This window comes from Coturnix japonica, chromosome 1 (genome assembly GCF_054131305.1).
Source record: "Coturnix japonica strain WE chromosome 1, WE-NBRP24, whole genome shotgun sequence".
NCBI classification, from domain to species: Eukaryota; Metazoa; Chordata; class Aves; order Galliformes; family Phasianidae; genus Coturnix; species Coturnix japonica.
The window spans coordinates 158,911,277-158,926,274 of NC_140663.1; the positions used below are offsets into that span (position 1 = coordinate 158,911,277).

Sequence of the window (14,998 nt, forward strand, 5' to 3'; positions counted from 1 at the left end):
GAAGTTTCAGATGACAAGTCACAGCTACAAGATGCCACATGTTCCTGAAGCCAGAGGCAGGACAGCTCTGGAAATTAAAACTGCTTTCATTTGTTCCACCAGAGTAACACTGTTAACAATCTGCTGCAGGGTACAGTAATATTTATGTATGAAGGGTATAAAATTATTCTCTGGCAGCAACTTACAAATTCCATTAAAAACTTCTTAATTTCATGCTTAGAACAAATTCAGCAGCATACCGTAACCAATACATTTGTTCCAAAGAGACACTTTTTAGGACTTAAATACCTCGTTACAAAATCCTTTCTGCACACTGATGTGTGTGAATCACTGCACTTACTATGGTATCTGTAAATGCTTGGTGCTTTTGTACTGCCAAAAGGAAGCCAGCTTTGTGGGTAACTGCGTACCCATCAGGTACCTAAGAGATTGTCTATGAGTTGGAATAAGGTGTTTAAGAACAGTGGTTTTAATTTCCCATGAACTACTCAGAAGACTATGTTGTTTCTTTCCCCCCCACACCCCACCGTATCTGATGCAGACTCACTATTTCAAATTAAGTATGACTTTCATTTCAACTTTCTCCTTAAAAATCTAGATAATATTTTGAAGTACTTTATTTGAAGTAGTAATTCTCACTTGCAGAAGAAATTCAGATATAATTCCATTTTGAATAGCGAGGCACAGAAGGTACCTCCTTGGAGGGACAATAAAGGCAGACCAAAGCAGGACCAAATATCTGACAAAAATAACATTAGTAGCCATTTAACACCCCTGCTTTGCAGGGACATATCATTCACTTTAGAGAAAAAGGAAGATTATGCTTTTAAATTCTTGCAGTGAGTAATGCATGTCACTGCCTAGGTGAGAGTACAGCTCAGTGAGGCAATTAAAAATGGAAGTGACAGTAATAAGATGCAAGAAATTTTCACAGAACTACCCAGCAATATTCCAGCACCCTGTATGTGAAAGGGAAGTCCTCTGTAACATCAAATCAACCCACCCAAAATGGATTATTTTACATGCTGTGTCATTTCCAAGGCTTCAAAAAGCAGCAGCTGTAAAGAAACAGCTCTCATCTCAGGCTGGTTGGCAATAATTACTAGCTGTGCAAGCTTTTCTGATGTACCACATGCACACCGCTTCTGAATTCTAGGTGACAGCACACAGTGCTTCGAAAGAACAAGCTCCTTGAAAAACACAGCTGATCCCATAAGCAAAAGCAGCATCCAGAGTCACATTACCCTAACACGACAGCCATGATGAGCTTTCCTTAAAGCATCAGCTCAATCTTCAAAACCTTAACTTCCAGAGCATACAGATCACCCAGTATGAAATATTAAAAGCATCCATAACACAGCTATCAGCAGGCATATTCCGCACTAATTATTATAAGATAAAATCATCAGTACTTTCTTAATTTCCTGTAGATATAAGTTTTGATTGAAAATTCACAGATCAGTAAAACACATTCCTCCTCCCACTGAAGCTGGTAATAGCGAGCTTTACTTCTATGAGAAACTGGATGAATTCCTACCATGCTGGAAATAAAGCAGGGTTCTTGCAAAAGCAGTGCAGCTTAATGTATTTAAATACCACATGGTAAGGCATGCTGTTAATTACATGAGTCCAAGTCAGCAGAGACATTACCATAGCAATTTCCTGAATTTTTATGACTATAGTGATAAACAAATCACTTAAGCAATCACTTTCTGTTAGTAGACTGGAAACTAAAGAATTTTAAAGGTAATGCCTAACATGAGATTTCTGCTTAGAACATAAGAACACCAGGATTACCATCAGGAGTGCTTCTCAAAGGTTTCAAAGATCTGGGGGGGATCGTCATCTTCTCAAATTCAAGCAGCAGCTGTCTTTTAATTGGAGGTTCTCCTATGATAAAAACAGGGATGTTTATTTTAAGTTCAGTTTCTTGCCAATACTGTACAACTTAAATAAATTGCTAAATAAAACACTAAAGAAGTCACAGCAAACAGAATTAGCAAGTTTTTGGATAACTTTAACATCCTTTTCCAACACAGAGCTAGTTCAGCATGCTTTGCAAAGTCTTCTTCTGCACAGGAAAAAGCTTGTATGGTGCTACCATTAATGGTTTCCATAAGGCAGCTGGTGTCAGACTCTAATCAGTAGGTCCGTTCCTTCCAGGCTACAGTTCAGCTGTGCCAAGGGCTGACTGGGGTTGGCCTGACATACTCTTATATACCTTTTTATGCCTGCCCACACTTACTTACATTAGTCTTTCCAACACTTGCACCTGAATTTGTGCAGCTACATGGGTTTATGGTGACCCACTTCCCATTAAAAAAAAAAGCAATGCTAAATGCTAAATCACAACAACTTATTATTATTGAATCAAACAGATACAAGACAAAGACCTACCAAGTGAGTCGTTTTCATCCAAGCGTCTCTTCCCAAAAGGTTTATTCTGAAAGTTCTCTGACATTTTGCCAGTGAAGGACTGTGCAGACTTAACCTGGACTCCAGAATCTGAAAGATCATCTTCCATAAAAGCTTTTGCACTTTCTACAGCCTCTGTTTTCAAGTAGCCTTTTGGAGTTTGGAAAACGTTTATTTCTGCTTTACGTGTAGCACTGCATAAATCTGATTCAGACTCTGTTTCCATTCCCAGATTCAGCTCTCCTTTTCTGAAAAATCTGGACTCATCTTGCTGAAAGCTATTTTTCAATGGTGCTGACTGGCAGTTTCTCTTACTATGTGGTACATACTCTGTAATTTTGACACGGTGAGTGCTTGGAAAAGACTTAATTTCATCAGGGCAAACGCTTTTCAAGCAAAGTTCCTCACTGCAGCTTTTTTCAGTTTGGGATTCTGAGATTACTTTACCAGTTAAATATCCTGCATGCTGACCATTCTCTTTAATTTCACAAAGGTCATCTGTAGCACCAAGCTCACTGCTTAAAAAGTCATCTGCTTCCTTTAAAATTGCCTTTGCTTTCCGATAGGCACTTTCAGAGATGGTCACTTGCTTTCCACTTGCAGTGCTGAACCCCAAAGCAGGACTTGAAATCTTACCCACGCTGGCGTTCTCCTTCCCTCTTGGCAGCGCTAGTTGCATTTCTCCAGGAAATATTTCATCACGGTTTCTGGGTTTTTCAACATCTTCAAGCAAATGTGCATCTTGTTGCCCTGATGAATGGCTAACTTCCATTTCACAAAAGAGCTGTCTAGCTTTCTTTAGTGACTCTTCTGATAGTTGCACGGGCTTCCCACTTGCTGTACTGAAAAACCCAAGGTTCCCTGAAGGGCCTGACTGCTGCATCTGCTTATATGGCACACTCTTCTGCTCAAAGCATTGCATCTGAAAATCTGGTACAGAATCTGCATCTGCAAATGTGTTTGCACTTTGGTGACTGTTTTCAATAAGATTCCCATTTCCATTAATTAAATGAGATGCAGCCAAATTCATCTCGCTTTTTGTAGCATCTAAAGATGTAGCAAAAACAGGACCCCCAGCATGAATGCTGGAAGATGAACTTCCAGCAATTTCTGTTTGATTAGTTCCTGATTTAGTCTCAATTTCAGATTTTACATGTGCACCACAATCTGTTTGAAATGTCTGTCTGATGCTTGCTAATGCACTTTCTGAAACAGAGACCGCTTTACCTTTTGCTGTACTGAACACTTGTTTCAGACCACTCTTTTGACATTCAGCATTAAGTGATGTTTCTTGTAAGCAGGTTAAATTAGTTCCATCCTCGGGAAGATCGACTTCAGACTGTTTTTGGAAAGCATTATCTTCAGTACTTGTGAAGCAGTCTGTATTACAACAAGGTTCATTGAAATGTTTTAAGTCACTCTCCTTAATGCCGCAGTTCAGATAAGGTGAGGTACTTTCTGGAACACTATTGTGAGTAAAGAGCATGGACTGACTAGATTTGCAACTATCCTCAGCAGATACAGTCTGAATAATACCACCAGGCACAGAATTATCTGCAAGGTCACTTGACACCTTTGTTAAATGCAGAGATGTAGTATGTTTCAGAGGAAAGTCAGATTTGCTTTCTGAATTATCCCTCTTTTTTGCTGAGTATTCTGCATATCTCTCTGCAATCAATTTTTTATCTTCAATCAAAAAAGTTCTACTTAAAGAATTACTCCCAGGTCCAGGAAGAGATTCTATTCCTGACTTTCCAGGTCTGACAAAAGCTTCCTTATTTGCACACGGAGCTGCCGAATTTCTTTCACAATCTTCATCATTAATAAACACACCCACTTTAATGTTGTCAAGATTAATAGCTTGTTTACTGGGACTCCCCTCTATTGCCTGCTTTAGTTGGTCCCCAGGTTCTTTGGGAATAAGTGTGTCTTTAAAATTAAGTACATCTGCATCACATTGAGCAACACTGTCCATACATAAGTCACGGTCTTTGACATAGCTTTTATTACATTTCCTTAAGCAGTCCTCAAAACAGTCATTATCATCTTTTCCTAAATCAACATTATTTTCTGAAAAAAACTGTTCAGCTTTAGCCAAAAATCCATCAGCAATTCTTATTTTCTTGCCACCAGCAGTATGAAAACCAGTCAGATAAGTTCCCTTAACTTTATCAACATGTGTCTCTTGCTCAGAAGGTACTTGATGATGTTGGTAAGAGCCTATTTTAATCCCACTTTCACTCACAAATAGGTTTTTATGTGCAGAGTCTTCTCCTTCCACATTGACACTATTTGTCTTTTGTTTACTAGAGTTCTCTGACACATCTGTATCTCTTTCCCCAGACTGTACATTGAGATCATGCAGAGAACTACACAAAGACGAGTCAGAAATGGAAACAGCATCAGTATCTGCAGCTTGACAGTTTAGCAGCAAGTGCTCATCTTCCTGCTTTCTGTCTTCTTTCTGATTAGGGGACAGGTTTTCCATTTCATCTGAAACACTTAAACCACGTTCTTCTGCACTGGTAATATCATCTCCTAGAGAAATCAAATATGATGTGTCTTGCAAACAACTTTCAACTAGGCTGTCTCCTTGATTCAGAAACTGATCAGAATTGTTACAGTTCTGGTAAGGTTTTTTAAAGGATGACAGACTGTTTCTCATTCCAGAGGCATTAGTACAACTGAAATCAACGTTTTCATTATCACTTAATATTTCTGTCCAGTTTTCTGTATTTTCCTTACATGGGGTACTAATATTTTCTGCATATTTTTTCTCTGAATGGTGGGAACCTATTCTTTTGATGTTTGGGACACAAAGTATTCCTCCTTTCTCTTCTTTTGTCTGGCACCCGAGAAAATTCCTTTTACAAGACACATGCCCATCTGAATTGCAGCATCTGGTATTAGAAGACTTAACCAAAAAGTTATCATCATCCAAGTCCTTGAAAAGCTCTGCAGATCTGGTCAAAGCTGCCTTAGAAATATTTATTTTTTTACCTCCAGCTGAAGTAAATCCTACAAAATTAGAAAAGCTGGCCTGTAAAGGTACTGGACAGCTCTCATGGTTGGATATTCTACTTCCATTTCTGTCCAAGTTAGTAAAAGTAACTTTCTTATTATTTCCGTGGAAAACCACTGTGTTTTCTTTTTCATATTCTACCATTTTACATTCATTTTCATTTTCCAACTTACTGCAAAACTCATCATTTATTACACAATTTTCAGATTTAAGAGAGCTATAGAAATTAACATCTTCCCCCGATTTAGAAGTGTTTTCCACATTTGTTGCTCCAAGCTGCTGAACATGACTATGGATCACGTTACTTTGCTTTCTAAATTGCGTGAATTCAAACTGGCTACCCGTTTCTTCTAGGATATTAGAAAGCTCAACAATTTCAGCTTCTTGGCTTGCTGTCAAAGACTGATCTGGTTCTTGGATGGATAGTTGATTTTTAGGTGATTTTCTATCGAAATCAACTTCATGTGGAATATACTGTGTACACGTTGTCTGCAAACCAGATGAAGTACTGCCTGTTTTGCTTTCCAAATCTGAGGAAAATAAATTGTCCTTTTGAACTTGATTCGAAAAATTTCTCACTCCTTCCATGGAAGAGACTTCAAAGCATTCATTTTCAATATCTCTGAACAGCATTTTGCCTTTTGCTATGCTGCTTTCAGAGAATTTAATCTGCTTATTGGAAGCAGTCTGGAAGCCACCGAAGCTCAGATTTGAACTGCACTTGTTACGATCTCCTGATGATTTCCCTTCATGTTCTAGGTTTTCACTTGGCTTTGTGTTGAAACACACAGGTGCTACTTGTCTATCTTCTTCAGAAACTACTTCATTCAAAGAATTATCTATGCAATCCAAGAGTTCTTCAGCACCCTCTACAGATACATTAGTCCAAGCAGCTGCTTGAGGGTTTTTACTGTTTTTAATAGAAAGTATTTCATGATTTTCAGCTACATCTTCTTTCCCCCATTGTTTTAAGCCAGTAATACTGTTTTCTAAGCAGCTTATTCCCAAAGGTGCAACTATTTCTCTAGATTCACCTACTGACAACTGATCTGAAGAATGTCTTTTATCAGCTGATGTTTTATTGCATGAGTTACTACCAACCCTGTTCATGCCAAACTTGATCTGACTCAAAGTATTATTGAGCTTGCTGTCTGTCATAAATGCAGTGCCATGGTGCATATCAATCAAACAATCACTACTAATAGGAGAGGACCATGGAGGCTTAGGGCTCTGAGGTGCAGCAGCTTGACTGTTCACATTAGGACTGATATATGCGTCATTCTTGCCTTTCCTTAAGCAACAGTCTTCAGAAAACAATCTGGAACGCCTTCTTGCCATTAGGTATGCTGAAGTTAGTACCTTACGTTTTATATTTGAAATTCTTCCACTATTTAAACAATCTGTTGTGTCTTCACTCTGAGTATGAGATGCTTCTAAGCATTTAAATGAGGTAGCAGGTTGATACTCTCTTGCCTTTTTCCCTGAGTCACTCAGCTCTTCTTGTTTCAGCCTATTGTTGACAGTATTATCAGATAAGTTATCCTTTGTATCTACCTCTATGGTAGGAGTGTTGAAATTATCTTCTTTGATATTTGATTGTCTCTCAGCCGAAAGCAAGCAGTCTACAAAAAAATACATTAGAGAAAAGGTATGTTAAACTAGCTCTCATTTATTCAAACAAATGCAATTTTCCATTTTTACTCAATGCAAATTCAAATCTTCATACAATATTGGCCTCTATGATCATTTCTACATATACTTAACACTGATACAATAAATAACACTGGTACCATAAATAACACTTTCCTTCCCAAATGTGAATGCCTTGAAAGGATTTGTGATGTCTCATCTGATTTTGTTCTATTAAGTAGTGACAAGTAGGCTATAGTTAATGCCATCATGAAATAAATAATGAATTGTAACAAAATTTGAAGAGAAGGGCTTCCATTCCTCGTGTCTCAGCACAAGAATTTGTTTCACACTTTACAGAATGGTACTTCTGTTCCTAATGTAAAGCAATTTTTTCTACCAAAAGTAAGATTTTCTAAAAATAGGAGCAGTCCTTGCTTTCATTAAATATATATATATATATGCATATTTAATATTTTGTGCTTCCAGATGAAACAGATCAACAGTCTTAAATCCCCTAATTTTAGGGAAAAAAATAGATATTATAAGCAGAATGTTATTTAAGAGATCATCAGGAGACAGAATGGCCCTTGACACTTCGGGTGTCTGACCAGCATTGACAGACATAATTGATCTGCTTAATTAGAACAGTGGAAGTTTCTATTGCAGAAGATAACCTGAGGTGAAAACAATAAACTAGCACCAGACTACCTGAAAACATTTATGCTCTTCTGTCACTGACAGATCAATTCCACATTCTGGTTACCAAAATATTTCAAGATCTACTTTATCACAAATACAATGTTTTACACAATTTTAAGTATTCACAGAAAAGTTGTTTAGTAAATGGAGAATCCTCCAAAAATAAAGAAAAGCTTAATAACATACCTTGATTACCATCTGTGGCCACCTGACAACCTTTAAATTCACATAAATCAGATTCCAAGTGTGTTAATACAGGATTAGCAGGTGATTCAGAGGTTACTTCTTTCTGCACATTTTCTTCCTGATACACTAAAGTATTATTTATTGTATAAATAAATCTCTTGGATTTCTTCCTCAATCGGGATAACATATTTAGACTTTTAAAGCTAGATTTTCTAAGAGCATTTTCACTATTTGTTAAATGTAGGTCACTGCAATTATCTGGTGATGCAGCACTACATATAAGAGGGCGAGAAAGAACATCAGCTACCACAGATTTTGAAGTTGCTTTCAAATGTGTGGAAAAGGTGCTGTTATAGACCACAGAATACTCCATGACATTTGTACTTTCAATTAAAAAAGAACTACAGTTTAAAAAGCTCATTTTAGAGACCTCCTCTTGCGTACATCCTTTTACCAACTTTGGACTTGTACACACAGGTTTCACTGGAGTTATTTCTGATGTTGGGTTGTTTGTAGATACCATCATATCTCTGCAATTTTCTGACAAATAGGCACTTGAGAGCTCTGATTTATTCAGTAAAGTTGTTTCTACAGCATCACCCTTGGTCATTAGTACTGACTTCTCTTCTAAACCTTTCTCTCTACACAAGTTAGACTGTGGAGAGCTACATATAGACATTTCCAGATGACTTGCATCAAGATCAGACAAGTTCAGCTGAGACCACTGGCTTGATGAAGACAGCACATCTTTCACAAGCTTCTCATTTGCAGATGATTTCCGTGTTCTATTATCCTGCAAGTTTCCTGCAATCCTAAGACACTCCAATTCTTTTTCATGCCCTATTAAGCATCTGTCTTTACTATCCACGATATCTTCATCAGTGTTCCAGAATACAGAATCCTTCACTTCAACACAGCAGCTTTTTTCAGTCCAGTTAGCAGCTTTCACTTCCTGTGAAATGGCAGTCTTTCTTCTCATATGTTGTTCAGGAAGAACATCACCCTTTCCCTGTGCTTCGTCTGTTTTTATTTCACATTTCTCTGTCGCATCCAGAGCATGTGGCAACAGTAGAAGAGCTCCACTGGATTCAGCAGGCAAGTTGAACGAATCTTCAAAGTTATTTGTCTCATCAAATAAACCATCCAACATCTCTGAATCTAAATATAAGAAGGAAAAAAAAAAAGTATTAAAAAAATACATTTCAGGAAATAACTGAAGAATAGTATTGTATTTCTACAGGTAAATACAGCATTCAATTTTACAGTCATTACCTTTCTTCAACTCAGGATTCCATTCAAAATGATAAATATATGTCTTTAAAATAGGTTACTCTTTAATAGTAGCTGTAAGAGGGAGGAGACGGGAGGCAAGTCATGTATGTACAGATGCCCCGGCCACCTGAGGACTGCAGTGGCGGTGTGGTGAAAGACTCCAATATGAAACTGTAATTAAGTGGATTTAAGCCAGAAATATCTGAAAGATTATGATAAGATAATATTCTGATGCCAAGAAGTGAGAGAAAAAAAGAGGCTGGGAACATTTCTGCTCTGGAGTAACACAATGAATGAGTGTCAGACCTGCCCAAGCTTGAATCCTTTGAAACACAGCACTCAACCCACTTCTTCTAACTCCCTTTTTTCCCCTTAGCACGCTTGAATCTACACTAGAAGAACCAGCAGTACATATTGCTCTGCAAGCCACAATGCCTTCAGACCTCAGCACTCCCTGGAGGTGTTCAAGGAACATTTTGACATTGTGTTGAGGGATGTGGTTTAGTGAGAACTATCGGTAATGGATGGTTGGACTGGATGATCTTTTCCAACCTTGGTGATGCTATGATTCTCAGAACTCCTTGTCAAATGCTAAACTGATTACTTCACAATTCTTCACGCTTGTCAAACAATGCTTTCATAGTATTCCCTTCAATTCAGATAAGGAGGAGAGACAACAATCCCAAGGATACATCATGCCATCTAGCCTGTGTCAGTCTCTCTACAACATCCTTTTACATCCACACGATTAATAAATTTCTGTTAATGTCCTTCCCTTCTGTCACTGTTTCTCAAAATAACCAAAAAGCTCAAATCAGAGCATACATTTTCACATGTTCACTAATGTTCTAAGAACGTAATCAAAACTTCTTTTTCCCTGTCTATATACACTCTGCATTGTTAAACAATAACATTCCTTTTTCATAGATCTGTCATGCTTTGAGATATTAATAGATGAAATAAGTATATAAAGGATATAGCAAAAATAAAAAAAAACAATCTCACCACAGAAAAATGAGTATTGATGTGAAATTTCATAATTACACTAAACCTATTTAATAGCCAGGGGTAGTAGTCTTGCTCCACCTTGAGCCTGAGCCCCTTTTCTCTCTCAGCTTTCCCATATGGTCTTGTGCCTTCACTTAAACCAGCACAGATCTGGTTGTCATCCAAAGGCACTGTAACCTAATTTGACTCATGGACTTAACAGCTGGCAGAATAAATAAGCTACGTGGTTATTTCAAGACATACTACATAATATAACCTCAGCTTTCCATCACAATACATTGAGTAACAGTAATAAAACAATGCTTACCAAGATCTTTTATGTCATCTTTAGCATTTAGTTTTACTGCCTCTGGTATGGACAGCAGACTTGAATCATTCTTTGCAGTATATTCATCATCTTTAGATAAAAAGTTGTGCAAAACCTGCAAACCAAAGATACATCCAAAGATGACACGGAACATGTTTGTATACCCTGTGCATCAGTGACACGAACAGTACAGCACGCAGCTATGAACAACTGCAATTTCTAAATGATTCTGCATCTCTTACAACAAAAAGCACTGTTTCTACACGTACGCTTCCTGCAAATAAGTAAGCAGATGATCTACATCCTCAATGCAAACCAGCTTTCATTCTGTAATCAACACAGGGTCACACAGGGGAAGTGAATGGGGTCATCAGTGTGCAGTAAGCAAGTCTCTCAAAAAGAAACAGAAGAAACACTTTTTGCATGGTGGTTTTGCTGTTACAAATATTAACTGTGAAGTTTCAGGTATTAAGAGTGAATTCCCAGTAGTGACATTCCAGGTTTTGTCTCAAAAAATCATTCAGCTTTTATATACAGAACTACAGTTAAGCAGGAACTGTCCCTTACGTAACAGTATCAAAGGTCTGAAAGGAAGCCTCAATTTTAACTCTTGGTAAAGGAGTTGAGCGCAAGAACTCAATGGACAACTTAAATCAAACAATAATCAAAACTTTGACAGAGGGGGAATAAAGTGGAACAAGTAAACCCTCAAATAATCAGTATGTTGCAATTCCTAGCTTTGATTTTTATTTGAATGACTCCCACTGCTACTGAATCCAAATTCATAGCTTATTTTTTGCAGTAAAAATATTCCTCAAAGGGAATTTTTTGTGAAAACACAATCTATAGCTGTGTTATACAAGCTTACTTCAGTGAGCAGTAACTTTAAAAAACAGGCAGAACAGCCAGACAGGAAGACCTAGACTGAAAATGACAGAATTATTGTTCTTGGCTCAAGGAACGTAAGCATACAACTAAAGAGCTTAAATGAAATTAAAGAATAGCACAGCTCTTAAAAACTACTTACTATCTCAGCTCTTTCATCCTGTTGCTTTGCTCCAGAAATAGAATCATTCTCTCTAGCTTTAGAAGAAAGACAGAGAAGTCAATTCATTTGCTCCTAAGTGATTTATTGAGCATGTTGAAATACAGCTGATTTAGGAGGGTTTTCATTTGCTTATTTTAAACGCACCTTAAATCTGTAAACAACAACAACAAAAAAAAACCACTAATAAAACTAAGCGTTCTACCTAAAATATCCTACAGGTGAGAGGGACAGCATATGCATTTTTAACAGCTTAAAACACCCTACGTCATATAATCTGGTTATTGCCATGTAGGTGTAACAGTGCAGCCACAAGTACCTACTACTGCTGCCACTCCCCTTTCCAGTAGTTATTAATGGTATTACTCCCTCATTTTACTCCTGTCACAGATCTGGATAAGATCTTCAAGCAGCTACCAGGACTTTTTTTCCCCTCTCCATTTCCACTCACAAGAACAGTAATATCTTCTCAACTCCATTACAAATGAAGAATTCAAACCCTACTTTTAAGATGATTTAAGTGCAGTACCTTGAAATAACACCTTTCACAGACATGGCTCCTCTATGGTAGTAAGATTAGTAAATTGAACTCTTCTTTTGTAGCAACCAAATGACTTTTCCTTTTTCAGGTAACAGATGGCAGAAAGTTGACTTCATGATTATACAGTATTTGTGCTCATCCAGGAAATGAGAAAATGGGAAGGAGAGTTCAAAGCAGAACTCATTTCCTAGAAGAGTACCATAAAGCTATGGGTGCTTTCCCCAGTCTTTCAAGTCACATCATTCAGAAGTCACGGATACCCAGTTAAGAGCAACACCCGGATCCTGCTAACAGAGGGGATCTCCAGTTTTGGCATGCACTCCTAACATGCTTTAGATGCTTTGCATGCACATGCTTTACAATTTTGTCTACTCTGTATACTTTATACAGTGATAGTTTAACAGTAACAAAAAAAAAGCACAGCCAATAGATAAGCAGACATCCAGGTCTTCCATTTTCTCAAGAATTTTTATCATCAACTCTTTAATTCAAATTTCCTTTTACTTGTTCACCACGCTAAAGAAATTACAACACTTTAAGACAAGCCTTGATGTTTGACATCACTGCTAGTGACACTTAAGCAGCCATCAGCTCAGTTACATGTTTGTGTAACTGCAAAGGAAACAAGATCCAGAATCTGAATAATCTAGGAAATACAGTCTTCAACTGGATTGGCATCTCAGCCTGCCTACCTACACCAATAAGATGGTGAGCCCAGAGGGAGCTCAAAATGCTGAAGCCAGCATGGCTGCTGAGAAGTTTACTCAGCAAGCTGCAACCTTACACTTAATAACATATTCACATGACTTAATAGTTGTCTAGTTTTTTGATAAAAGAAACACAAGGAATCATTATCCGATCATCCTTCCATACTTTGCTGTATTATTCCTAAATTTACATCCCCTAAATCCCTATACATGCGAAGGAAACATCTGCAAAGCAAGGACTCAATTTCATTTCTTCTATTTAGTGTGACATTATTTACAGTGAGTTATTAACTCACAAAATATCACTGCAAGAGTTGAAAGAATAATAACAACAAAGTGTCAAAACCCGAAGTTTTTAACCCTTTGCAACTGTTCATTTTCAGAGTTACCTATTATCACTGTTGCACCAAGAGTAGGAGGAGTAGCTAAAGAACTTGTCCAGGACATTTCTGGATCCACTTCTGCTCCCAGACTTTCAGAAATACGTTTCGGAGTTCGAATCTAGACACAGATTTTACGAGTTTTATTTTGATACAGAATTCTAAACACAACACTCCACAAAAAGAAAACAAAGCACAGGGATGAAGTATTTACCTCCAAAATTTTTGGTGTGCAAAACAGGCTTCCATATGGTCCTAAAAAACATTACATAATAAGGACAACAAGTTCGGCCTAAGAAATGAAGACATATCTACAGATAACAGACGATTTGTAGAATGAAAAAATGAAAATACAAACCAGGTAGATTATTTCTCTGAGGTGTTCTGCAAGTATTCCTTAAAATAGCTGGACTGCAAAATAAAAATAAATTTAATATATCGATTTCTGAACATAATAGCAAATATTCATAGCAGGCATTATGCGCATTACTGCCTCTGTTATTTCCTTTTCTTTGCAACCACAGACATTTCCCTGACTAAACAACAGATCTATTCTAACTACCAGTCCGAATTTTAGTATTTTAAACCCTATTGAATTTACATCAAACAGTAAAATGCCTCCTTTGTGAAATATATTAATTTTCAATATTTGTTTGATAGACAGTATGCTAGACTTCAATGGAGTTGTGAATGTCTTAACATGCTGTATGAAACTATGGAAATTTATAATCAATAAATTATAAATCCTTGAGCAGATGAATCTGAAAAATATGCATTTAAGTGTGAAAAACAAAAATCAAGGCCATTTAAAAAAGATCACAGTAAGGATTAAATACTGTTTTATAAACTACTACTGTAGAAGCACGTGATGTATCACAACTCTTAGTTCTTGTACTGGATGTTAAGAATTTGGGATGCTGAAATACTGTCAATAACTGTCACATGGGAGCTACAAAGAAGCAGAAAAATCAGAGGGAGATCACCTAGTAGTAGAGAAATCTTCAGAATTAGCGTTTTATCTTTCATCTGTTTAGCAACCTACAAGTATCATAAGCACACAAGATATGTGAGATTATTCACCACTCTGAAGAAGTTTAGCAGAAAAATACAGAGGTTTTAAAGTGCTTTTTGTTTAAATTCCAGTTTATCTGGGTCCTGTATCTGCACTGATAAATTCAGCATACCTAGCAGCAGTGTAGTTGTGGCAGGTACCAGGAGAAGCAAACATCTGATTTTCTTGATCTGTTTTTCTTCCTGCTGTACTTGGACTTAGCAAATTCTCCCTGCCTACAATGTAAAACATAATAATCAACACAATCTTGCAGTAACAGTTTCAACTTTGAAGTGTAAGGATAAGCTTTAAAAAATTATACAAAATATGATTAGTGCAAAACCCACACCTAACGCTATGCTTTCCTCTAGTGCTTTAACACATCCAAATTCTATATCCAAACAGAGCTCACCATATTTCTGCCAAAATTATATGTACCATCAAAACTAATTCATTTTGTCACCATATTGAGTTGTAAGATCTGTTTCAGTATATTTCCAAGATATTATTCAAGCTACATATTAAATGCCAACATGCTACACTATACTGTGTACTTTGTATCACTGTAGAAGCTGCCCTTAGAGGGAAGCCAATGCATCTAAACTCGCATTATCACTGACCTCTCTCAAATTTACTTAAGACATAACGACTCTTGATTTGAGTAAGTAGCACTAAATAAAAAAATAATATGAATAAAAGCATATTTCTGAATCTGTTATTGGAGGTACTGACA

General features: G+C 37.1%; 1 protein-coding gene across 7 annotated transcripts in view; it reads right to left on the minus strand.

Annotated features, from left to right (window-relative positions):
- BRCA2 (BRCA2 DNA repair associated) overlaps positions 1-14,998 on the minus strand; it is a 32,670-nt gene that overhangs the window by 14,661 nt on the left and 3,011 nt on the right. For all 7 annotated transcript variants that reach the window (XR_014942150.1, XR_014942151.1, XR_014942153.1 and 4 more), the window contains exons 4-12: positions 14,399-14,501; positions 13,573-13,625; positions 13,429-13,469; positions 13,224-13,335; positions 11,569-11,624; positions 10,542-10,656; positions 7,955-9,112; positions 2,398-7,059; positions 1,798-1,890 (exon numbers count right to left, since the gene is read on the minus strand). Coding sequence is in view for 3 of the 7 variants with exons in the window: in XM_015852023.3 (XP_015707509.2) it covers positions 1,798-1,890; positions 2,398-7,059; positions 7,955-9,112; positions 10,542-10,656; positions 11,569-11,624; positions 13,224-13,335; positions 13,429-13,469; positions 13,573-13,625; positions 14,399-14,501 (6,393 nt within the window). In the remaining 4 variants the exon portion in view is untranslated. The remainder of the gene's footprint in view (positions 1-1,797; positions 1,891-2,397; positions 7,060-7,954; positions 9,113-10,541; positions 10,657-11,568; positions 11,625-13,223; positions 13,336-13,428; positions 13,470-13,572; positions 13,626-14,398; positions 14,502-14,998) is intronic.